We start from the raw sequence: 27,556 nt of genomic DNA, 5'->3' as shown, positions 1-27,556 counted from the left end.
CAAAAGTCCACACTTCTAAAAATCAAGTATGAAAGCAGTCTTCAGGAGACCATGTTTAGGATAACTGATCCATCCTTAAAATTTCTGCAGAAAATTTTTAATTCCAGATTATTTTTGCCTTGCTACTTAATGCTGTTTCTTAGCCTTCCTGACTGTGTCAAGGAGCTTTATCTGGAATCATTCTGTTTAAATATCACAATTAGCAAACTATTACTTATAAGGTATGTCTGTTGAAACATTATTTTTTGTTATCACTACCTTGTAATATTTGCTGTCCTTGTCCATTTGGGCTGATATAACAAAATACCACAGACTGGGTAACTTATAGTACAACAGAAATTTCTTACAATTCTGGAAGTCCAGGATCAAGGGAAGAGTTTGTTCCCATTCTGGTGAAGGCTCTCTTCCTGGTTCATGGCTGGTGACTTCTTGCTGCGTGGAAGGGACTAAGGGGCTCTGGGAGGTCTCTTTTTTAAGGGAATTAATCCTTCATGAGGCTCTACTCTCAGGACCTAATCACCTCCCAAAGGCTCTACCTCCTAAGACCATCAAACTGGCATTAGGATTTCAACTTACAAATTTTAGGGGGGACACAAATATTTACACTGTAAATTTATTGTTCCTGTTTATGAATGGGATTTATCAATCAAATGCTGAACAAAGCTCTTTTGGAAATGAAACACTGGACTAAGTATAGCTGGACTAGTTTTAGCTTTTCCACTTATTGGGGGTGTTTATGAACAAAATCACAACGAACCTGAACCTACTTCATTATTAATAAAATACCAGGTAGATGACACTTTCCATGATAATTTTGAGAGTAAACTAGATAAAGCCATTTACAACTGTGCTAATTTTTAAAGTAATTTTTAAAGGCACAGTTAAAACTCATATTCTGTTTGCACTAAATTACTTATATTAAAAGTGATTTTAAACAGTGATTGTACTTCAGATTAATTAGAATTGTGACAGGATGAAGAACAGGTATCAAATGGTACAGCAGGTTATTTGAGACAAGGCGGGAAAGAGAAAAAAGGTTGGTGTAGACACAGTTAATGAGGGAGCTGTGGACACAGATGAGGAGGGAGGTGAGAAAGAAGCTGGAAAGAGATCTAGATGAACTATGTGACATCATGAGAAAAAACAGGGAGTGAAGGAAAAAAATAGGACAGGAAAAAAAAAAGGCCACTTACTCCCTACACTGGGATATTCCTCTTCCAAGAAACACTCCACTTTGACTGCTCTAACAGCCAAATGCCCCAGGTGTCCCCATTCTGATTTCTGAATGGGTAATATTAGAGTTAGAGACTTTCCCATTCATTTGCAAAAGCTGTGTGGGTCACCATCTCTTCAGCTTTTATATCCACCAAACCAGAACCAACACATGGGCCAGGCCATGGAGATAATAGGGGCTTTATTCCCATTCCCTCTTGGTTAAATTCTCCTCCTTCCCCATCAAGGGATTTCATAAAACCCTCCCAGTGGAGACAACCTGATTCTGATCCCAATTTCCATTAGCTCAGGCACCATGACTATGCTGCATAACTCTTGTTTCTTTAGTCATAGGCTTACCCAAGGCCCAGAAGAGCCCCAAACACATACCTTTACCTTACTTCATTTCTCTCTTCGGTTCTTCCCGTGCATTTAAAAATCTTGCTTCTTTGCATCTGTTCCAGCGGGTCAGATGATCAGGCTCATACAGCTCTTTTAAGGGTTTCTAGAACAAACAACTCAACACCAATACGGGCAGTAAATGTTTTTACTGGTTTGAGGGATTTGTCCTGTGCCTGACAAAACTTCAAGCTAGAAGCAGTTGGTCTGATCTAAGACACATTCTGGGATGAAAGAGCAGCAGTAAAGACCAAAAGAAAAAGGCTGTTTTTCTCAGACTGAGCATGTATCTATTTTCTGGGATCTACTTTCATTTTCTCCATTTTAATATGGAATTATGGGCACATTATCCTGTTTGTCACTGGAGAAGGAAATGGCAACCCACTCCAGTATTCTTGCCTGAAAAATTCCATGGACGGAGAAGCCTGGCGGGCTACAGTTCATGGGGTCACAAAGAGGCAGACAGGACTGAGAGGCTTCACTTTCACTTTCACTTTTATCCTGTTTGTCAATTCCTCCTCTCTGCCTGATAGGCTAGTTTACGGAAGCACCTCCCTCAAGGTTTTTCTCAAACCACAGAAGAGGAGCAAAATTCAGTTTTACCAGTTGTTATCCTTGTTGGTATCTCCAGAGAGAAGTTAAAAAAAAAAAAAAAACACACGGGAAACTGTTAGGAGGGCTATTAACAAAACATGAGGTTTTGTTGAATGTTTCATGGATCCATTTTAGTACTCCCTAATAGCAAGAGTCAGAGCTGCTAAAATGCTAAAAATGAAGTTCCTTCATCAGGTGGTGCGCACCTTTGGGCTTGAGCATGTTGATAAAAAGTCTTACAAGCACATCAAAATTTCAATTATTTATCATTTCTCTGATGCTACTGCAATAGAAAAACCAGGAACAAATGGCAGGCTTAAAAAGCCTCTTTCATTTTGCTTTTGTCAATACTATAGGAGAATTTAACATTTCTGGCTGATCTTGAAGGAATTCTTCATAAAGTTAACACTGGGCGTAATTTACTAAGTTCATCTTTTTTATTTTTCTAAAAATTAGTATTTTGGATGAAAAGTTGGTCAATGAAATAATATTTCACTTGAATTTGTAGTTTTCCTTCTCTGTGGCAGGTGGAAGTGAAATTTTGGGGGAATGTGATAAATATCCATAAAATTATAATACTTATGAAGCACTTAAAATATTTATAATACTTATGTTTTAAGTACTTATAATACTTATGAAAATTCTAATAGCCATCTCAAATGTGATGGTGAGCTTTAAAATGGCTTGGGGGATAAATGATAGCTAAAGCTCAATAAAATGATCTTATAATCATATGTGCTCTTTTACATTTCCAGTTATGGAGACATTTGTAACAACAAACTTCTTGTGTTAAAACAAACCATATTTGTAAAATCTGAAGCAATTATGACTCGTGAAATGGTGGTAAAACATGAAGCAGAACAGACAACCCATGTTTGCCAATGTGACTGAAAAATCTTTATGACTTAATCCTTGATTTCTTGGTCTGACTCCTAAGAAAAGCTGGTTTTGAATATGGTGATTGACCATTACTTGCACTGCTGTGTAATTCACTCTGTCCTCCGGAGCAAGTCACAGCTTTATTCCTTCAGGGTTTACTTTTTTCTTCTATAAATAGGGGATAGGCTTTGACATACAAATTTTAAGATTTGTTTTAGGGTAAAACCATATGTATGAAATCTGCCTGAAAAGAGATGTCATCCTTAACAAACATAGGTTATTCTGCTCTCTACTGTAGTAGACTACACAGTAGCGATGGAGGTTTCTGATTTCATGCATCCACATCTCTGGATCAGGCAGTGTGACACATATATTCAATGGCAGTGATAACTAAAGCCTAATATGATTCAACATACAGTTGAATACAGTTTTCTGTATTTGAACAACGTGCTTGTGTACAGAATTTTCACCAGAAAGTTTTTATAGCAAACTTTTTATGTCAGAAGTTTATTTTATTGGTAAAATATTAAATAATATACAGAATTAAAAACTGCACTTACACTTCTGAGAAGAAATAAATCTTGGACAAATTATATGCTTGTTCCTGAGATTCCCTAAATTTATTCCAGTAGCTGTGCACTCAGACAGTACAAACCTTTATAATATAATCCTTTTCACAAAGTATTACAAAGTTTCTGCAGCTTCTTTAGTTGTACTCACATACAAACACACACTCACACATGCATATTACAACACTCATACACGTATACACAATACCCACATACATGCACAGAACATGTATGTGTGTGCATTAAAAACAAATGAAATACAAGTCCCACATTTTAGTCTGCAGTGATAGAACTGTTAGCGGAGGTCTCCAAATTGGTATATAGCAGGGTGACTTGTCACACGACTGCAAAGACTGCTTCAGTATTTCCATAGTAAACCTCATTTTCTGAGGTATGATATTTGAGCCTTAAAAAAACTACATTATACTGAGCAAACCTGACATACAAGGTCTGGAATTTTAATTTTACATATATATTTATATATATATATCTATATCTTTTTTAAACAATAGTTTTTATTTTCCCAAATTATTAGTTTGAAAAAAAAATGAGGTTTACTGGTTTGACCTATCTTTTTTTTTCGCTTCTAAAACTTAAAATATCCTAGAAACTGTCAAGCAATTAGTTTTTAAAGTAGTCTAATTACCTTTGGTATTGTTAAAGAAAAAAAAAATTCTAAAATGGCCAAGACATATACTGTACAAATGCAGTAACTGCCTTTAAAAAAAAAGCCAAAGAAATGTTATCTTTTTAAACAAAATATGTATTTACATTACAGCAGTTTTACTACAGGGACACAGATATAAAAAAAAGAAAATCAGAATACTACATATAAATATGTAGGATATGAAAAATATCTCTTACTTAAGTTGTATGAAAACAGGAGTGCTCCAAATATTTCTTAAAAATTTTCTCCAATAGGTGATAAGTGTTTAAAATTGAGCTAAGTGCTTTACTTTTATTTTAAAGTTCATTTCCAAAGGAGAAAAGAGAAATAAAAAAAAAATATTAGGTTCTTAATTTAAAACACTGGACAAGAAAAAAAATTCAGTCTCTAAGAATTTCAACTTTAGGATACATTTCTCAGGCAAAAGATTACTAATTTCAACAAAAATTTAGTCTCAATAAAGATACCATGAGATTAGACCAGTGCTTTCCACATTCTCTAATCTTTTGACTGTGGTGTGTTTTTCTTTTTGCTTGTTGTGTCCTTTAACATACTATAATTTGCAAGGGTTTCTCTTTGTCTTTAACTAAAGAAAGAGTAAGGAAAATAACCATCGTTTTTAAGACTTCAAGGAAAGTATTGCACTTGTACAGAAAGTAAAGAAAAACATCTTTTAAACTAAGTAGCAGAAGCAATCGCTTTGGGATTGCAAATAACACATGGTCTAAAAGGTTCAACTATTAAGAGCAAATGGGGAGCCTGGAGAGCCCACTCCAAACCTGGAATATTATTATAGTAATGTTAAAGCATTTTCTCCCAGCTGGGAGATAGTTAAGACGTTTTGCTTTAGATTTTTAACATCTTTCTAAATTCTTGCAAAAAAATTGTCTAATCTCTCATAACACACATTTTTAGGAGAACAACCAAATCAGAACATAAAATCCAGCAAGGAAGGAAGGAAACATATCATGTTCTTATGATTACATAATCTCTGAAGTCATATTCTAGATACCCAATATTTGAAAGTGAAAGTAACACAAGGGTTATATACCTTACTCGTTTTAATTCAACTACTTTTTAAAAAAATAGAAAACTACACTTGAGTATAAAAATATGTCAGCAGATTATACAGCCAACAAAAATCATACACAAAAAATTAAGACTTAAGAGACCTATGAACTGGAAATAAAAACTTGACCTCACCCTCAAACTAGTAGGGGGAAAGAGAGGCAGAGACTATGATGGAGGGAACACGGACAGAAAAAAGAAAGGAGGTGGAGAAAGCAGGCAAAATTTAAGAGATCACAAAGAACTTTGATACACACAAGGGGACGTGATTTATGTTCAATATTCAAGAGTATACTTGACAAGTCAAAATGTTTTATCACAGTTTCAGAAACTGAACTACTTAAAAAAAAAAAAAAAAAAAGAATAACAAAAATCAAAACCCAGAGTCTTTCCCTTGTTACAGTGTATTCATGAAAAAAAAAAAAAATCCATTTCCAGTAAATTAAGTAGAATCCTGGTAAGTGCATAGTTGGGGAATCAGTGACCTCCACCCATTGAAGAAGCTTTTCTTACTGTGTCACTTGAGGTAATTTAAAGGGCCAGATTAACTGCAAACTGGCTTATCTAAACCTATAAGAAGTTTTATGCTGTACTTTATGTAGCTTAGCAGAGGGCCTCTAAATTTTATATTTTATTCACAATAAAAAGGACATTTTAGAAAACTAGTCATTCACGTACCACTCTGTATGGGATAAAGGTTAATTCACAATAAATTTATACAGAAAATATACAAATGCAATATTATGGGAGAAAAACCCCATAAACAGAATTAGGAACTTATTTTCAAAGAGTGTGTGTGAAAAATATCCACAAACTTACAGTACAGCAGAGAAAAACTAAAAAGCTAGAAATATAATGTTACATAAAAAACCTTATGGAAATTCCAAAATTTTAGGTTTCTGCAATAAATGTAAAAATATTCAAGGTGTCATTATTTGGCCTAGCAATTCACTATGATAAAAAGAAACACTGGCATATCACAGCTTCTTGGTCATATGACATTTGCTTTGAATAACAAGCAGCTCATTTTTTTTTTTTAAAAGCTGTCATATTCTAACACATCCATTGCGAGTAATACACAACCATGGTAGGAAACCATTTGAGATTATGCTTTGGAGAATAGCAATATGATATGACTCTTCAATTCTGTTTTGTTCAAGGAGAATTAGTGGCCTGCTTCTTTACATCATTCCACAAAACATTAACAGGTTACAAGAGGAGATTCTAAGACTAGTAGAACACTAGACTATAGGTGAAATTCCAAAACAATACTGCATTTTATTGATTCAAAATTCCACTAATAAAGCCTTGTTTGATACTAGAACTTATTCTTCCTTAAAAACAAAACAAAAACACATACCATACCATAATGCAATTCACAGCTACAATTTCCCTCCACCTCATATACTACCTGCATAATCTTGTAATGGTATTCAGAAATACTATCAAACTAAAAAGATAGCAACATCTGGTTTCAAAGTTTTCTTTTACTTTAAGCAGATGAGCTGAAAGTCTCTGTATGGGAAATTCCACTAATGGTTTTGACCTAAGAACACGAAGATGAATTATATAGTGATTTTAAGTGATTTTTAAAAATGCATAATACAAGTGTTGTAGAACTAAACAGCTAACCAACACTCTCTCAATGCATTTTAAAAAGGCACAAACATAAATAAATTTTATAAGTATTTGATACATTAAATTCAGGATCTTAAGACCAGTTACTGTATATTTTAATTATTTTGCAGAAACTGGAGGTTTAAAAACATTTCTAAGATAACTTTTGTATATATAAACTTCAATTTCAACCCCCCCACTCTTTTTTTCTTTTGCCTCTGGGGAATTTTCTGTTTTAGAATAATTTTCATACAGATATTTACTAAAATAATATATAAAATAGAATGAAAGATGATCACAAATTGTAACATATCCCTTTTGGTTAAATGAATAATTCAGAATTAAAAAATAACGTAGCCAATACCTCCTATAATCTAAGTTCTGTCTTGAAACCAGGAGCATAGAGTTTTCTATTTGTATTTTTGCAGACTTTTCTGTTCTTTTTCCATCCACCTTAAGGAATCAGTTTAAAGATAACAAAGTAAAACATCATTTTCATCTAAATGCCTTCACTGATGTAATTTTTGTCAAACATTTATAAAATATCATAAAAACTTCATGGTTTTGTGACGTCTAAGACTAAAACACAAAAACCATAAATAAAAACAATACCGAGCTCACTAAAACATCCCTGCCTTTCTCCATTGGCCAACAAGTAAAAGTTGAAACTATTCCTATTTAAGAGTAATTTGTATTTCTTTCACTTTAGAGGTGATGCGAAATCAGCTTAAAAGTTTTTTTTTTTTTTAGATTCGTTGTTTTGATTTCTTCTGGAAGTACATAGTAAAGACTCAAGGTTTAAGTTAAATAGTTGTGACTACTCCTGAAGACAGACTAGTAGCTTTAATATTTCTCTATACAGTCTGATAAAGTAAACCTATTAAGTTGCTCAGCTGTTAATCATGATTTTAACTCTCCATAGGCTCCTGTAACACAGCTGGTAACTCTAACTTCTTTTTCTCATGAGTCTTCTCTGAACGAGCGTGTATGTGTTCTGTAATGCATGCACACAGCACTTGTACGTACGTAGGAGGTGCACTCCCTACTTTCAGCCAAATCTGAATCCTAGTCTCTCATTCTCCCATTTTGTCCCTCCAGAAAATTCACAACAGAATGTTTCGACAACTTGAAATCTCTTCCAATATGCTTATTGATTATTTTCACTATTGTAAAAAGCCAGATTAGAATGGCTTTAAAAAAGTGATTGACCACTTTTAGAGAGAGGCATTACATATCTCTTAACATGAGCTGGACATAAAATTCTGGGCAAATTAGGGCAAAACAACATGATGCATTTTTGCCAAACTGGAAAACACAGAGGCTAACCCATTTTCATGCTCCTCAAATACTCTAATGTAAAATCTCACCTAAATAAACTGAGCATATAACTGCTATGTAAAACTTGATTTATTTGGTGTCTGATCCTTGTATTTATTTTTAGGTGCAACCATCTTGCATATTTCCTTTTGTGAAGAAACATGCAAATATAGCCATCCAGAGTTTCCCTGAAAGCACTGTGTCCACAAAAATTCTATCTAACCTACACATTGGAATTGACCTTGTCCTCATTTGCCCCTGCCACACCCTAAGCCATCTTTATCCCTAGTTGTTCCTCCTATGAAGCTAAGAAAGTACAAGTAATACACTGGTAGCAACTTTTTGAAAAAAAATTTTCAAAAAGATGGAATCAGAAAGGGAGAGTGCCATTAGGACTGTCCTCAGGGGGTAAATCTACAATTCTGTAGGTCCACTGAATTCAGTTTCATCCCTGGGCAGGTAGGTACATGACTGTTCATACACTGATAAAAAAAATAATTAGTAAGCAGGAAAAAAATTCATAGATGATGCCAGCAGAAACTCACACATAGCCAAAATTATGAACATATTGACTGCCATCCAAATGTTTCCTTAAATTACAGTAAAACACAAAATCACTAACCTTAAATTATTTATCTCCCTCCAAAAGGAAAAAAAAATGAAATCCCAACAATATATGAGTGGTTGGGATAGGTGGGGTAAGTCTCAAAGACATGCTTCACCTATAAATAATACATTGTATGTTCACAATGTGGTAATGCACCAGAGCATGCAGGGAAAAAAGTGACAGTTAACATTCTATTTATAACATTTCACATCTTCGATTTGGTGCTTTCTCTGAGATGTAAAGGAATAGTTTGGGTATTTCTCCAAAAATAATTGCCACAGAGGGCCAGTGAAAGAGAGCTGAGTTGTAACCATTTTTCGCCTAGCTCTAGCGGTGTCAGTGCTTAGACATTGCTTACACAAGTGAATGGCAAATTGAAAATGGGTGATGAACAGTATTGGGGCCAGACCTAGTTATCCATCATATTTCTCTAGTGTTGCTAATTCTCACATCATTCTGCACTAAGAAACACAGTTTTAACATACCACTGAATGATTTTTTTAGAGCAGTTATCACTTACTGCTTAATGTAATTTTAACATTCAGAAACGGTTATCAGACAATCCAGTCATGGTCAGGCCTATCCTCTCTAAACACAAGCAGTGAATTCTCCCTCCAAGTGGGCCCACCACAAGTGAGTTTAATCAGCTTCACTCAGTTCCTCCCCTCTAATGCTGTTAGACTGCAAAGAAAAAAAAACAGAACACCCATATAAATGAAATTAAAATCTGTCCATGAAATATGGCAACATATATATGAATTAAAAGAAGAAAAATTCTTTAGTAAGGGGCTGAGATTCATAAGAGCTTATCTACATTGATAGTTTCATGTTTTTGAGAAAGAAAAGGGTGGACATGAACACTTTAGCTTGGAGGTTCGGTTGTGTTCTAGACTCCAAGAAGGGTAAAAATAAGCTTTTGTTTTTGTCTGTTTTATCTGTAATGCACCGGTTACAAAGAAGTTGCTTTTTCCTTGTACCAAAAGTGGTAAATGTTATTATTGAAGAAATACTAGAATAAATATCCCTAGTTCCATAACCTTATGTGGTTCAAGTCACCATACTTGGGTCAAATTAGCAACTGCTCTGAGGAGATTTTGAAAGAAACAGCCTACAGCAAGATATTTAAGACCTTCCACCAGAAGAATAAAAGATAAACAGACTATGGACAAAACACTGGGGGGTCAAAGCTTGAAAAATAAAACCAGTGAAGAGAAATACCAGAAAAGGGATTTCTGAGTGGGTTTTTTTTCCCCCTACTGTTAGCCTAATTATATCGATATTTTTCTGCTGACTGGTTAACACTGATTAAATGCTGATAAAGTGACAATCGTAAGCATACTTTTTAGAAAGGAACATGTATACTATGCTGCCATCACATTACAGCCGTAAAAGAAAACTTTCCAAACAAATTTAAGAAAAGTAGAGGTCCCTTCTGAAACTACTGAATGCCTCTTAGCCACTCTTAGACCATATGTTATTCTGAAAACTAGATAAAAACACTATTTGTTAAAGGTGTTCAAAGTAAGGCTGCCAGGGTGTCTATAAAATGCCAGTCATCAAAACTATGGAAAAACAGTGCTTAAGTTTAGAAAAATAAGATCATAGGACCTCAGATGAATTGTAGCTGTCCTTAACTATCTGTAGTTTATAAGTTTTGCTATATGGTACAGGGTACAACATACCATATTATAAATTCCACAAGGGAAGTAAACATAGAACCCACAACAACTACTCATCCAAGGAGTTATCATGGAAAATAATGTGTGTGTGTTCCATGATCTCTAGAGGAAAAGGAAAACAATTTACATTTTGAAACAAATTCTTCTTTGACCAATAAAATTACTTATCCCATTTAAAACTGTGAAAGTCCAACCCAGAAAATGCTAATCTTTCCTGCCTTCGCACAATCCTGAACATCAGTGGCAAATTAGAATCCTTAGATGAATCTTTATGAATCAAGTGATTTTTTTTTTTCCCTCAAAGCATGATATACCTTACATCTATGCATGGCAGAAATGAACTGCTCTTAAATTCCCACACAATAAACAAGTCAAGCTGTCAAGAAACAATGTCCCCTGTCTCTTCTCGCTTCCGTTTCTTCCTTATTGTAATCAGGCAGAGCAAATGACACTGTGTCCACAAAATAAGAATTAATGACAGTAACAATATTAAAAAAAAAAAAAAAAGGTATGTCAACATCTGAGGAAGGTGGGATTGTAAGTGCAGTATTTCTTCATGTGCAGTTCGTTACTTCATAGGGGTCCCCTTTGGAATGAAAAGGCCTAGTGGAATGTGTGCTCCCCTCGAACAATGTGTGATGAAAACTCGTAACGGTCCTGGCTTCTGTAGCCACAGATGTTGCATTCCAGAGGGTCCCGGTAGCCATGGCAACCCATGTGAATGGTGTACATGACATGGTCTAGGAAAAGGACTCGGCAGTGCTCACACTTGAAGGCTCTAATCTGTTCACCTTCTCCATTGAAGACCTTGTAGATGTCCTTCAGTGAGCCCTTAGGAGCCTTGGTGGCATCCAAAGCCTTGACATCCTCCTTCATGTAAGCTGGGCTTTGTTTCCTCTTGGGATTTAAGGCAGGGTTTCCTTGGTAAGACTGGTGGTCATCATGGCTGCTTTCTGAGTCAGTAGAATCTAGGCAGCTATTGCTGGGAGAGGCCTCTCTTTCCTGGGGTCGACTCTTTGGTCTGATGAGAGAGATGGGGCCATCCATGTTGTTTTCATGACTATCGGAGGTTTCCCTGCTAATGGGTCTTTCTATCCTATTTGGATGATAGACCTGAGAGTAAGCTGAGCTTATAACCGGGGCCACCTCAGCGATTGTGCTTGGCGGGTGCTGCATCAGAGGGTGAAGGGCCTCAGCTCCAAGGTAGGTGATTGCATTGTTGATGGCTTGGTCCATCATGTGAGACTGCATCAGCTCAGCCTCCTTCTCATATGTTAAGTTCATATCAAAGTGAATGTCTGGGTAGCTGAATCGCATGATCTTTTCTCCTGAATGGAAGAGGGGGAGAAAAGGAAAAAGGGGAAAAAAAAAGAATACAACACAATGAATAGCTTGACTAAGGATATATATGTACAAAATTAACTAATCACTTTCATTTTCCATAGTATGGTATATCTTATTCTTTAAATCAAGTATTTAGGCTCTTTAATTCTGCTGAGACTCACAAATACTCTTAACCTACAGAGAGGATTAGTAATAAAAATGTCACAAGCCATTTGCACTTGTTCTAATGCCATCATGAAAATGCATCTAGCCTGAAAGGTATGATTGAGTGTGTGTTATCTTATTTTCATTCTCTATCAAAGTTTCCACTTGTCTAGAGCTCAGAAACTGTAGAAGAAAGAAGAAATACCAGGTAAAAATAGTCAGAGATTTACTTGTTTTTGCATATTTTAAACATCAGTGACCAAGCCTCAAAGATGATAAAAATGAGAGTGATATGGTTATAACACCTGTGTTATCTCACTATCGTGTATGGTTAATTTGGTTGATTTAGCTGCTATGTTAGAGAAAGATTATAGACCAAATATATGTCATTATGGAAAATTTTTAAATGCCACAATTAAAATACTTTTAACACTTTAATTGATAAACTGAATGAAATTAGGGCTATATAAAAATAGGGTATTTCCCAAAGCACTTACTTATTATAAACTTGAAAATGATTGTTTCATTGTTTTGCTTCTTGAAATGGATAATCATTCATTTTTGCATCACCCCTTTCTTATTTAGACACATAAGCTATTACTATAGGAATACCCACTGTTAGTTTTCTATATATTTTCTTGACTGAGAGAGATTTGTAGTTTTACTTTTCAACATTTACTTCAACTAATTTAATTTTACTTCAGTATTGTATATCAACATGATATCTAAGCTTAACCAATTAGAGTTGGTGCATAAAATAGTAGCTTAGGTTTTTCTCCTTCAAATATTCCAAGTTTTGGACAGAGTATTTAATCTTTTAAAAATTCTGCCATATCAATGTGTTCTCCTACTAATGCTTACTTTGACTAACATGCAACACTGATCCATAAAATTGTATTCGGGAAAAATACTTTCATGTGGCTAGTATTATTTCAGGTTTGAAGGAAGCTCTCCCAGATGAGAGGAGTGAAAATTGAAAAAAAACAGGAGCAACTATTTCATAGCATACAATTAAGATATTGCAGTGTCAAGAGTTTAAAAGTTAGGCTGTGCCATGCTCAGTCACCCAGTCGTGTCCAACTCTCTGCAACTCCGTGGACTGTAGCCCACCAGGCTCCTCTGTCCATGGGGATTCTCCAGGCAAGAATACTGGAGTGGGTTGCCTTTCCCTTCTCCAGGGGGTTTTCCTGGCCCAAGGATCAAACCCAGGTCTCCCACATTGTAGGCTGATTCTTTACCGACTGAGCCAGCAGGGAAGCCCTGTTTAGCGGGTTTGACAATAATTCAGGGATTATTTATTATACAGTGTGATATGTGGTATGGAGTCAACTAAGGAATACAAAACTCACAGTATTAATAAAAGAAAGCTTCCTGAAGAAAGTGACATCACAGAATGGATGTGATGACAAATATTAGCCGAGTAAAGGAAAGGTAAGGGTTGGAGAAGCTGGTAGGAAGGCTCAGAGGAAGGAGGGCATGACTCATCCTAGGGATTACTAACACTTTGCATACGGCTGAGAATGGAAACAGATGAGAAAGTTGCTATCTGATAATATAGGGCTTATTTAAGAGCTAAGGAATTTGAAATCTATCCTGAGAGAGGTAAGAACTGAAAGGGTTAAACAGGAAAGTGACTAACTAGAGAATTATTTAGCAAGATGATTTAGGAAGTTGTTGCTACAGGGATGTAGAGACCATGGGTAGCTTCAACTAGTAGAGTAGCAGTGGAAATGGAGAAAACTGGATGGAATGGAGAAAATTTTTGAAAATGTTGTTAGACCTTGTTGATTATCTAGACACAGAATGAGAAAAAGAAAGAGGTTAAGTATTAAGCTCAGGTTTCTGGCCTGGGAAACTTGGTGGATGGCAATGGGATAGAAAAGATGGTGAATTCAGATTGGGGCAGACTATGAGTCATAGTCATGTCTAGCAAGTACTGAGATACAGTCTCAAATTCAGGAGAGAGATTTGGGCTTGAGATACAGATAGAAGAGGCATCAGTTAATAGAAATGAGCTTCTGAAGCCATGGGAATAGATGATCTCACAAAGGCATAGGTAAAATGTGAAAAAGAGAAGGTCAAAAATGGAACCTGGAAGCGCATCAGAGTTTTTACACCTGCCCATAGACTAGGGCAAGTGAAATTAGAGTCCCATGCTTAGAGAGCCCTGGGTCTCACTCCTTATGAAGGAATAAGGAATGTGTAGGGCCAAGGGAAGGGGCCAATCTTTCTATGCTCTGGGTGCCCTAGACTATGCTCTGGGTGCCCAGCATGCCAGAATTCTTTGTCCAAATGGCCCAGAACTTGCACCGAGAGTTGCAGAGTCCTCTTCACAGGGTCCATTCCCTGAGTACCAACTTTGTTGCTAGTAGATACACTAAGGCCCGAAGAATGGTCAGTACACTACTCTACGTGCTGTGAGTCGGGTGGGACATGAAAAGAATTTGGATGTGCAGACCAAAGTGTGTACACATACATGCAGGAGGCCCCTCTTTGGTGCTCAGCAGTGGGTTTACAAGAGGGGACTGACTGCACACCAGGGGGGTTTGTTCTGCTCATGCCTTCAAGTTCTGGTGTGGAACTCTGAGGAATCTGAGGATTCTATATTATTTGAACTCAGTCTTCCAGATTAGGAGGTTAGAACACAATAGTTTTTAATTTAAGCCTGATTTATGATATTAAAATAATTAGGCATATGAATTGAGGCCTCCATTAGGACTGTAGAACCATTTGCATAACTCTTAGAGGGAATCCATTAAGAAGATTGAGAAGGAGGAATCAGAGAAGCTGGAAGAAACTCAAGCGAGATCAGTGTCACTGAAACCAAGGAAAGAGAGTGTTTCTAAGGGTATAGCTATTCAGCAGTGAAAATACGCTCCAGTTGTGTAAAATGGCCGGAAAGTCCTCTGGGCTTGACACTACAAAGTGTAATATCAGTAGAACATGAGGACAAAAGCAAGGCTGTGTAGGCTGGAGAATGAGTAGAAAGAAAAAAAAATTATAGAAAGCAATCACAGAGAACTCTTGCAACAATTACATCTTCAAAGTGAAGGAGAAAGTAGGTAGTTGCTGGAAAAAGACCTGGGTTTGAGATTAGATTTTTTTTTTTTTATGATGAGAATTTATCACACTGAATGCCAAAAGAAAAGTGCCAATAGAAGGAACATGTTAAAAATATATGTGAGAAAGGGGGGAAACAATAGTGCAAGTTATTTGAGGGGCTGGGATAGGAGAATTCCAGGGAACAAGAGGCATTAATTAGAAAGAAGGATGCTGCTTTCATCCATGAAAGAAGACAGCATTCACGTGGGTGCACATATCTTACAGGATTAGTGATAGCTGAAATCATGTCAACTGTTTTTATTTCCTAAGAATCTAGATATAATATCACCAAGGTGTGAGACACCATATTTTGGGAGAGTAGAGAAAGGTTGAAATGGCCCTACGTGTTGAATATGAGAGAAGAGTGTTCAGGGATGGATAAAAGGAAGGCCACTATACAGTAGGGATGGGACAATTAATATTTGAGATCAGTTACTCATTTATTTACAGCAATGCCAATTTATAAGGCTGTGGGATTTTCTCTAAAATTACTAGCAACTATGTAGATGTGGAAAAGAGGTTCAGTTGGCTTCATTAGAGGGTAGGCATTTTACTAGTTGAAAGACAGAAGGACAGTAAGACAATAGAGTTATGGAATCCAAACTGGATAAGAAAAGAGAGGCTGAAACAAATACACGGCAAGTTCAGGGATCACTGACCTGAAGAGCTTAGTAAAATCAAAGGAGAGTATTTAACTGAGGAAAGTGACAAAAAGAAATTTATAGTAAGTGAGGAATGATGATATTTTTCATTTCAAAAGACATCATAAAAAAACTACCATGCAATTGTTTGTTATACAGTTGACCCTTGAACAATATGGGTTTGAACTGTGCAGGTTCACTTATAGGAGGATTTTTTTCCAACAGTAAATACTATAGTACTGCATGATCCATGGTTGGCTGAATCTATGGATGCAGAACGGTGGGTATGGACAGCTGGGTGTAAGGAGTGTCATCTGTAAGTCATATGCAAAGTTTCCACTGCATTAAGGCCATTGCCCCAAACCCTGTGTTGTTCAAGTGTCAATTGTGTTTTACCACTGGGACAGAATCCAAATAAAGAAAAACATATCATCAACTTCTAATAAAAATGTAATGTTCTTATTTTAGGTTAAAAAAAATTTTTTTAATGTACCCCTCTTTTCTAAGGGATGCAATTAAGTCAAATTGAGAGTAGCATCTAAGTCACAAGAAACATGAAAACATTACAAAGATGAGAACTAAGTAAATTCAGAAAACAGAATAGTAAAAAATTTCATATTTTTCCAATGACATAGACATTTAATAGAAATCCAGCAAACTAATCAATTTTGTAAAACAGAAGAACTGGAATTTAAAAAAGGTTATTTATAAGCAGGAAGAAAGAGAGACAGAAATAAAAGGGACTCAGGGCCCAAAACAGATCTGAGTATACTCTCAGGGGCTACTTTCAAACTGTGTGGCCTGCTAAGTCACTCATGTATGTCCACCTCTTTGAGACCCTATGGACTACAGCCCGCCAGGCTCCTCTGTCCATGGGATTCTCTAGGCAAGGATACTGGAGTAGGTTGCCATGCACTCACCCAGGGAATCTTCCTGACCCAGGGATCGAACCCAAGTCTCTTGTCTCTTGCATTGGCAGGCGGGTTCTTCACCACTAGCGCCACCTGGGAAGCCCTAGTTTTGAACTAACCTAGCATAAACTATGGTCTTTGGGCTTCTTTCAATGAACTTTGTCAGTTGATTCCTCCAACTTGTCTTAAATTCATATTTTGGTGATTTGTTAGTTCTTCAATTTTAGATTGAAAAGAAATCTTCTCTAAGTGATTACTGGAATAGGAGAATTTTATTACCCTTCCCCCTATGGAATAACCAAAGCAAATGTTTTCTCTCAGTTACTACTCAACCCTCATAAAGATGTTCCACAATGTATTATGATACTAGAATGTGAGAATCTGCTTATTTTTTAATCTCTTCTAATTTTTACTCTATATAAGTCTATAAGAATATATATTATATACATAAATAATGAAAATTCTTTATATTGACTGTTATTCATTCAGCTCTTTTTGAAAATAGCTAGATAATTCTGTAACTTTAGAGATAATTTACGACTATAGTATTATAGTATGCAGAATGATGCCAACTCTGAGTGTAACAAAGAATATCTGAGGGCTTGGAAATGAAAGTCTAATATATCACACCTAATCTTTTCAGTTCAAAACATAAGCTACATGAAAACAAAGATCAAAACATGAACTGTAGCACAAAATATGAAACATCTTGAATGCAGATTGCTGAATTACTTATTTTAATGCAAAATTGAAAAAAAAAAAAGATCTCTCTTCATTCTAGGTTAAATACTTGGGGGGGATGCATGCTCAGCTGTGTCTGACTCTTCGTGAAACCCCATGGACTAGAGCCCTCCAGGCTCCTCTGTCCATAGGACTTCCCAGGCAAGAATACTGGAGTGGGTTGCCATTTTCTCCTCCAGGGCAATCCTCCCAACCTATATGAAATCCGTACCTCCTGCATATCCGGCACTGGTAGACAGATTCTTTAAAAGCATTAATTTTGTGGAAAGAAAATGTATTAAAAACCTGTCTAATAGGCTACATCATTCTCTTTAAGTATTGTTATTTGTTATTATACTTTATGTAAGTACAGGCCATGAGGGCTACTTTGGGCTTCCCTGATAGCTCAGTTGGTAAAGAATCTGCCTGCAACGCAGGAGACCCGGGCTCAATCCCTGGGTTGGGAAGATCCCCTGGAGAAGGGAAAGGCTACCCACTCCAGTATTCTGGCCTGGAGAATCCCATGGACTATACAGTCCATGGTCACAAAGAACTGGACACAACTGAGTGACTTTCACTTCCTTTATATAAGGCTTCATTTTGAGATAACAATAGAGTCCTATCGCTCTTTCCTTCATTTCTCTTTCTTAGGCCCACAGGCCTAAGGGTATGTAGTGTGTGTGTGTGTCTGTGTGTAATGTCATACAAACTTTGTGTGTAGTATGATGGAGAAAAGAGGTGACCATTTATTTCATGAATTGAAACACACCATACATATTCATATATACATGGGAGTATGCCTTTGCTCATGAAAATCAGGTTTTAGAGAAATAAACCCCTTTGTAATGCTTACCCACAAACTTTTGTGGAGTGGAGCTTTTACGTTTTCCCATGTTCCCTGTGAGCTTCTCTATGACAGCAGGTCTCTCAAAAGGCACCAGAGAAATATTGTTGTCCATAATAGGCTCTTGTTCCTTACAATCTTCCATAGGAGGTACTATATAAAACCATACAAAAAATGTAATCTGATAATTTCTTCAACATTTAAAAAGATGCAAAGCTGGACTTTCCACCTCAACATGTGTTATACAAACATAAAAACTAGCATGCTAGAGTAAAAGCAATTAGAAAGAATAACCTCTAAAGTATACTCTTAATTTTACACACACACACACACACACACACACACACACCACACACACACACACACACACACACACACACAGAAGACTTGTTTTTATCCAAGTCTCTCTCAAATCAATGCTATACACTGTTGCCACTACTGGTGGTCAACATGTTCTTTTTCTCATTTTATTCCTCTGAAAGTGTTTTTAACACTGATGAAAATCAATATTAACTTTAAGACTGCACTATTCTCAAGGCTTTTGGAGTTTATTTTTCTAAAACAATTTAAGCAAGTCAACTTGTTTCAGAAGGAAGATTACACAGACACACAGAAGAGCAGCATATTTAATCAGTTTTTTTCACCCATGTATTTTCTTGTAGCAGATTTTCTCTCTGATGCCTGAAAGAGCTGTGAGCCCTGCTGGCTGTGGCTACCTACCTGCACAAAGCAGCCTTCATGAAGGAGATCCGATTCTGGACATGTTCGTGCATAGTAAATGGTGACAGCTTTATGATTGTAATTTATTTTAAAAAGAGCTCTTCAGCAGGATAAAAGAATCCATTTCCAAATTGGCATATTTGCTCACTAGACTACTGCTCTAACTCATCTGACATAAAGTCTCCTCTGCTGCTCCCTTTTCATCCCATCTGTCTGAATGGCTGTGGGTTAATTTATTAGCTCATAGACACTGACATGAGATACTCACATGTATGGTATAGACACAGAACTTCAAGTTATTTTTGAAGAAAAATACTTTCAAAGGACATTTAACTAAAGAGAGTAACACTGGAGACAGACTGCACGTGCGTGCTAAATCGCTTCAGTTGTGTCTGACTCTTTGTGACCCTAAGGACTGGAGAGCACCGCCTGGCTCCTCTGTCCATGAGATTCTCCAGGCAAGAATACTGGGGTGGGTTGCCATGCCTTCCTCAAGGGGATCTTCCCAACCCAGGGACTGAACTTGTGTCTCTTATGTCTCCCGCATTGGCAGGTGAGTTCCTTACCACTATCACTACCTGGGAAGGCTGATCAGTGGATTAAAACCAACATTTGCAGAAAAAGACCATAACTTATTATTTCTTGATTACTGTTACTTTTTAGCAATTGAATTTGTCTCAGCGCTGTTTGGAAATCTAATGGTTTCATATCAGGATATCTTGTTCATCATGCACTGTAAAATGATTTACAGAGGGATAGCTCTACTGTGTGAAACACAGGGCATTATCCTTTATAGGGGCAGACACTAAAAGTAAGAAGGCAAGAGATCAAAGTTAAGAAAATCCAGTGCACAATTCAGGTGACCTATTTAATAACCAATACAGGTTATAGATTTGAAGAAATGAAAAATGGTATCAGACGATGTTTTTATAATTCAGACCTGCTTAAAGATATCGACTTTCAGTGTAAGTTTTGGATTACCCTAGTATAGGCAGGTGGATGGGCCAGAAAAATCCAATCTTCAAGCTCTATTTTAATGACAAGGGATCCTATAATTCTTAAATGTTAATTTGGAAAAATTTCCAAGATGAGACTTAGAAACAAAGAAACACTTGTATACTGATATAATTCATGTTATACAAATACAAAAAGTATGCCCCTAGACATTACTTAAAACATGTCCTCTCTTAGCAACAACTAAATAAGAAAAAAAAAAGAAAAAAACTTAAAGCAAAGAATGAATGTCCACAGGAATTCAGATAAGGGGATCCAGGAAGATATAGTGGGTATTCATATAATTAGATATAGATTATTTTCAAAATTTTAACTTTTGTTTTAGATGTTGAATTCATAGGCACTTACTACATCATCAAAAAATAACTATTTAATTGAAATACAGGCCATGAATGGGCCTAAGATGAAAATATGTCATGAACCAAGATCCGAAATCAAATAAGGAAAGAAAAAAATGTTTGTTGTTGTAAATTTTGCTAAAAAACAGCAAAACTGGTTAACAGGGTTTGCCCCAAAATTGAATATACTAATTAGTTTTGAAATGAGTTGTCTAGAACTTGGCAGTTTTGCTCAAGTCTCACCTTGAATTTTCACATTTGCACACATTTAACACTCAAAACGAAACCTGGGTGTGGGAACTGTCCCACACCACATCCACCTCAATTCAGGTGATTTGTCCCAAGTTCAATGAAGCTCATGTGAACTGAAAACAAGGACTTTGGCAGAGCTCTGGCCTTACTTCTACTTCACAACAGAATTTTACATATCAAATAATAGTCTTGCTTCTACTGTGCTGGCAATATAAAAACAACAGACTCACCCTATATACTAAGTACTTTTTTAAGGCTTTTCATTTGATAATCTAATTAATGCTTTCAACAACCCCCTGAGACAGATGCAATTACCATTTCCATTTTACAGATGAGGAAACAAAGACCCAAAGATGTAATTTTCTCACTGTGCTTTAAAAAAAATTGCAGTTGATTTACAATGTGTTTTGAATTGAAGTACAGTTCATTTACACTGTGTTTTAAATTGAAGTATAGTTGATTTACAATGAATTTAATTGAACCATTTTCTCAGTGTTTAGGTAGAACCTAAGTGGTGTGACTCCCTCCAGAGCAGGGCTCTTAGCCACTATTTGAGTATTGGCTTTGTATAAACAAGTTTGAAATATATTTAAGGTTTCCTTGAGAGAAGATCTGATACATTTTATATATTATGGAGCTAATCTTCTCAATTATTTGCTTTTATGAATCTGGGTGCAACTCATCAAAATGTTTCTAGATATACATCGCTTGAAATACAAAACAAGTTCCCTAGTTAGTAATGTATTAATAGTATTGTGTGACATTCAACTAGGCTAAGAAAATATCAACTTCACTTATTAGAACAAATTTCATAAGCAAATATCTTTCTTGACCTTATTTTTGAAGTTATAACCATCATAAAATGTATTTATCCTTGCATTATTTCATTATCTCATCATATTGATAAATCACAGAGATAGAACCATACAAGTGTTACCAACATTGCTATTTTGCCAAACAATCCACTCAGATTTCAAATTCCAGGCAGACATAGTCTGAGAGACCTAGATTAGGTCACATGTCTACATGTAGAGATGTCTAGGGACATGTCTACATCCCCCAGAAGAGGGTAGGGCGCCTAAACTGACAGCCCCCCTGTGCCTTCAGCCAGTGGGAGAGGATAGCTCTTGAAAGGAAAATGGAAGCTTTGTTAACTACAAGAGAAAAAGGGCCAGTATGATAAAGACAACACATGTCTTCTATTTTATCACAGATTTTCTCCATGTTGTAGAACATAAAAAGAAACTTTTCATTTATCTTAATTATATTCTTGACAACAGTGGGCAGGGCCCATACGAAATTACTCTTTCCATTTTCCCATCCTCTAGTCTCCCTCAGCTTCATTGCATTTCTTTTTTTCCCCCTTCTTAATGTGTCCTTGTCTTCCTAGGGGTCTCATTCCATACTTACCTATATAAACTTATAAAACCTGTTACTTCAGATTGCTACCCATATAAGGATTGCTCCCACATTTTTATTGCCTATTGATACTTTTCTTAAGAGCTCAAGGTCCATATATTCAACTTCCATCTAGACAGTTTTACTTGGCTGTCTCTCACAGGTGCATAAAAGATAATGTGTGCAAAAACTGAAATCTCTATTTCCCTCCCCAAACTTTCTCTTATTTTCCTAATTTCCATCTCAGTGAAGAGCATTATCTACATGGTCATCCATACTAGAGACTTGTGGCAAATCCTAGATTTTTGCCCATTCATCCAGTCTCCTCCTCCCTCCTTAGACATACACTCATGGAGATACCACATGTCTTAGATGCTACATTTACAGTTGCTCTCAGTGTTTTAAGTGTTCTGAATATTGATGGCTACTAAGCCTAACTCAACCAATCAGGAGACTGTTGCCATGGTCTACATGGTCCTGTCCTGACTCTTCTGATCTCCTGCCCACATTTCTAGCAATGAAATGTGAGCGTAATAATATTTTTCAGGATAAAGAATAAAATTCATACAATTCTTTGCTTAGCACAATAGGTCCTCCACTGCCCCTCTCTCTCAGGCCTCATCACCTTCCAATTTTTCTTGCCTTTACCAACCAGCCTCTAATTATACATAAGTACCTGGAGGTCCTTAACCCACCATGCTCTTTTAGACTTCTATTTCTTTATACGTGCTGTTGCGGACACATGAAACACCCCTTTCCACTTATTTAGCTTGCTCTTCTGCCTTTCAAAACTCCACTCAAACATAATTTTCCCTAGAAATTCCTCTTGGACACCCACTGTGACATAGATACCTGTCCTCTGTGCTCCATAATGCTTATCACTCAGCGCTGTGACTGCTGGTTGACTGGTCTGTTTCTTCTAAGAGTTGGTAAGTGACCTCCAGGAGGGACTGCATTTTATTTGACTCTCTCTTCAGATGATGTGAGACAAATAAGAATCAATGGATGTTTACTAAACAAACACCTTGAAATGCTGTCACTCATTCAAAACCAGTGAAAGAAGCTTACCAGGAAGTTTATCTGTTACCAATTATGCCTCCATCCTTGCAATAAAGAAATTCCCTTTACCAAATAATCCAAAACATAAACCTAAGAATATACATTCTTGCTTTAAACTTGGCCATCTTTTTGGTTCACACTTTCATTTTTGTCTTCAGGCAAGGAGGAAAAGCTAATTACATACTTCACTTGTTAAAGCTTTTTCTTCAAGCTGAGAAGACTTGAAAAATGAGCATAAAATAACTTTTAAATAAGATAATCTGCCATAAAATGCAATTCACTATTATCTTTACTTCTAAAACTGCAAGTCATTAATTTCCTCCTTTTTATCAAACTTGAGAACTTTTGATCCTCACTTGTAAATATACACTTTTCTTCTGCTGCTCCTCTTTATCTCTTCCTTGGCATGCTCACTCCTAGTCTCTCCTCACACTCCAGTCGGGCATCTATCCTATGTTCTACATCGGTGATGCTGTTTTTCAGAAGACACAGATTTGACTACCCCAGTGAAATTTAAAAACTGGATTAGCATGTAAAACTCCATCTCTGCATCACAACCTACTATTTTAGTCTCATTTCCTACCATCCCTTGAACTCCAACTATGTTCAGTATCCAGAAACTTGTTAATGTTCATTTATACCTCTAAGCCTTAGCTTATGACAACTTCTTATCCTGGGATGTATGCTTTTTGTGAATTTGATCTGTGTAATTTTTCTCATCCTTATGTATGGAGCAAAAACATCATTTAAGAAACTTCCCTTGATTTCTCCAGAGTTAGGTGACTTCTGCATCTGTGTTTCAGGAGAAGTGTTTATATACCTTTATTTGAGCATTTGCTTCATTTTGTTTATCTTTTATGTATTTCCTATGAGACTATACAAAACTACGTCCATGTATCTTTATATTCTCAGAACATTCCACAGAGCTTGGCACACAGCAAGCCCATGATAGGTGTTTTCCTGAACTGAAGCGAAAGAAAGTCTCTTTGACTTTACATTTCCTCACTAGAAGAAACCAATATGGGGAAGAACATGTTTTGGGAAAGAAAGGTTAGGACATATAACAATGCCAGTTATGAAGAAGAAAGAATAGTCATTAATTTCAAAGAGCTAACGAGTGACCACAGTGATGGCAACCCCCATGTCTACAGCTAAAAGAAAAGGCAAGATAATAGACACAGTGTAATAGAATAGTTAGACACTGTGGCTCTGGCAAAAACGAGACACATGCCAAGCCATGTATATGAGACAGGTTAATGATGATCACTAGTAGCATTTTTATCTATACTGTCTCTCTTATGGCAATTATCATCTCCTACCTCAGACATTACACATGTTAACAAAAGAAGCAGAGGTTAAGGATAATCTCAACCTATTATTGCAACACATTTAGAAAAAGTGCAGCATGAAATGGCAGTAATATAAACTTATATGGTTTATATTGGATGGTTAAAACTCCATCCATTATTGAAGAACAAATATTTGGGTCTATAAATGATACCAAAACCTATGTGCCCCTCCCACACAGACACACACACTCCATCTTGCTTTATCCCCTGCCCACCCAGTACCCGAGTGTCTTTCCAATTTTCCATACTCTTCCAGTTTCAAACCATCTGTAAAGGCATTTGCCTGTCAAAGGCTAAGAAATCTGGGGAATAGAGGTTCATGCTGAGGCTGCAACTGTTTAGAACTCTTTTTACCCCAGAATACATCTGTTAAAATTTTTTGGCACCACTTATTCTATAGCTGATTAATCTCTCAACAGATAGTTACATGCTGACTATAATTACTTATGTATACCTTACCTCCCTAGAAAAAATATATGGTCTTTAAGGAGGGATTCTATTTCACATACACGTGTTGCAACACAGTTTCATAAATAACTGTGAATGGAAAATTAGTTCATAAAACTAATAATCCAGTCAAATATCAAAATCACAATGAAAGAACATTACACAGAAAAATTAGGAGTAGCGCCATAAGGTGTCTTAAAGAAACTCTGGTATGCCCCAAGCCTCCATCAGCTACCTTGCCTCAAGTCATCTCTAAAAGCAACAATTTGAACAGAAACAATGTGCTCAGTAAATGAAACTTCAGAGGTCTAAGTTAATGTCGTAAGAAACATAACTTTATAAGGGGTGCAATATTTATTATTTCTTAATATTTAATTACCTGAAATAGTAAAAATAACTATTTATTGGGCTTTTATTGCCCATCCAATCACATTTAATTCTCACACCAAGACTATGAGTGACACAGACACACACCACACAGCAAGACCAGAATTGTTGGGCTCCTAGGTCCACAAATTCAACCTCAATGCTCTGGATCCTATGTTGCCATCATAAGCCCAGAAATGCAAGCTTACAATACCAAGTTTACAAAGACTTAAAACACAGGTTTTCAAAAATGTTAATTGATGATAATGTAAAAACAAAAGGACTCATTCACAATAATGACAGAATTAATACTATAAACTACCTTCAATACAAAGAAAATTTTCAATTATTCAAGGTAACAAAATAATAACTAAAAAAATTTCTGATTCATCAAAAAGTAATCACTAGCTGTCCAATAAACATAATTCCACAGTTCCACAATCTCCCATAAATAATCCTTGAGCTCTCTGTAAATACAAAAGAGATGCTTATATTTTAAAAGTGACTACAGGATTTCTCAACTGTACTAATTAATACTGACCAAATCTTTCCTAAATGAAAGATATAAATGTATCAATAAGTTACCATTTTTGTATATGCTTATATGAATAATAAAATCAATCAGTATAAAAATATAATTTGTAGGACCAAACAGATGCTCCAAATCTAAAGAATTAAAATTCATAACACTTTGTGAGGCTGATTGACTAACATTATTTTTTATTTTTTAGTTATAGAGAATTTTTTTAAAGATTTTTTTGATGTGGGCCATTTTAAAAATCTTTATGAACTTGTTACAATATTTTTCTGCTTTCTGTTTTGTTTTTGGCCTAGAGAAATGTGGGATCTTAGCTCCCCAACCAGGATTGACACTGCACCCCCTGTATTGGAAGGCAAAGTTCTAATCACTGGATCACCAGGGAAGTCTATGGTAACAGAGAATGATTAATTGAATAAACCTGAGGGACTGCTTGCCGCCTACTTATTATTGCGTGTTGTGTAGGTCCAGATGTTTTGTTTGGGTTTTGATTTTTGTGGAGGGCAGTGGTACCTATTTTGGTCTAGACTGTTTGCCATACTTGTAGAAAGCAAAATCAGTAACTTCCAAGATAAACCACAAGACAAATTGGAGACATTTTCAATTATATCACTGATTACTTACCTAAGAGAAATGTAAATATACAAGTAACCAAATACTTTTTTTAGAAAACCTATAGACTTCCATGAAACCATCTTGATCTATTTGATGCAGCGGATGAAAAAGACCAAACAGTACTGTACTTTGGTATGTTCAAGGCCATCTGCCATTATGATATTAATTCAAACACAGGCTATCAGAAATAAACTGGGTGTATCACAAAAACTCAATATAGTTTGGTTGCAAAGTGTCCCAAAGCTTAACTGACTTCAAGTCCTTAAGAAGAAAAGTCCATACAAAGTGAGTATGATCTACAATTGCTCTAAAACAGAGTAAAACTTTACCTTCATGCTGAAGGGTAGACAGAACTGTTTAAGCCACAATAAACGACAAAAGCAGCAGGGGAGAGTGAAAGCGGTGAATGCCATGCTACCCACCATGGTGACTCATGACCTGCCCGGCAGCCTCCATGCTGACATTCTGGAGATAGTTGTGGCAGCGTTCCTTGTGCTCCTCCAGCGAACTGCGCTGCTTGTAGCTCCGTCCACAGTAGTTGCACTTGTGAGGTTTACCCACTGTGAAGAGAAGCCAGGGTTAGAGTGGTGTCAGGTCTCAATCCAAAGCAAAATTACCAGCTAACTTTTGATAGTCTGGAGGAAGCAGTTATATACTTTTCAGACTTAAATCTCTTCCTCCTCCACACTCCGATTTAGGTGATTAAAGATAATAAACTTCTACCAAGATTAAGTGACAGTCTTGGCTTAAAGGCAGACTGTACCTTTGGCGACAGGGGAAATACTGAATCAAAATTGTGCTCTGACTGTCTCCTAGGTCAGGAGAGGCTGATGATCAGTCTTCAAAGTATCAGACTCTTAACATTTACACAATTCTCAAAGCTTTGACTCATTCAAAAGACAAATCATGAGTGTCCTAGATACATGATGAGAATTATTTTTATTTATTCGGGGTGGGGGGGTGGTGGTGGTTTAAGGATAGAGGATTTTACTGAGGGGAACTAAAATGCAACAACTCGAAATGTCATTGACTAATGAAAAGGTTATTCACCAGTACCAAGAAGACTAGAAAGAACTCAAAGGATGAGAAAAAGTACAGATAAAAGCAGAGTTTCTCTTTTCTTTCCACCTTGGTAATAACTCTTCA

At 36.3% G+C, this 27,556-nt stretch overlaps 1 protein-coding gene across 2 annotated transcripts in view; it reads right to left on the bottom strand.

Moving 5' to 3' along the window:
- Positions 1-3,582: 3,582 nt before the first annotated feature.
- Positions 3,583-27,556, bottom strand: part of IKZF2 (IKAROS family zinc finger 2) — a 173,451-nt gene continuing 149,477 nt past the window's right edge. For both annotated transcript variants that reach the window (XM_065930644.1, XM_065930642.1), the window contains 3 exons: positions 26,833-26,970; positions 18,324-18,467; positions 3,583-11,936 (listed from right to left, as the gene is read on the bottom strand). In XM_065930644.1, the coding sequence (XP_065786716.1) occupies positions 11,212-11,936; positions 18,324-18,467; positions 26,833-26,970 (1,007 nt within the window). In that variant the 3' untranslated portion in view covers positions 3,583-11,211. The remainder of the gene's footprint in view (positions 11,937-18,323; positions 18,468-26,832; positions 26,971-27,556) is intronic.

The sequence above is a fragment of the Muntiacus reevesi genome, chromosome 3 (assembly GCF_963930625.1).
Source record: "Muntiacus reevesi chromosome 3, mMunRee1.1, whole genome shotgun sequence".
Lineage (NCBI taxonomy): Eukaryota > Metazoa > Chordata > Mammalia > Artiodactyla > Cervidae > Muntiacus > Muntiacus reevesi.
This window is presented reverse-complemented; position numbering and strand designations above follow the sequence as displayed.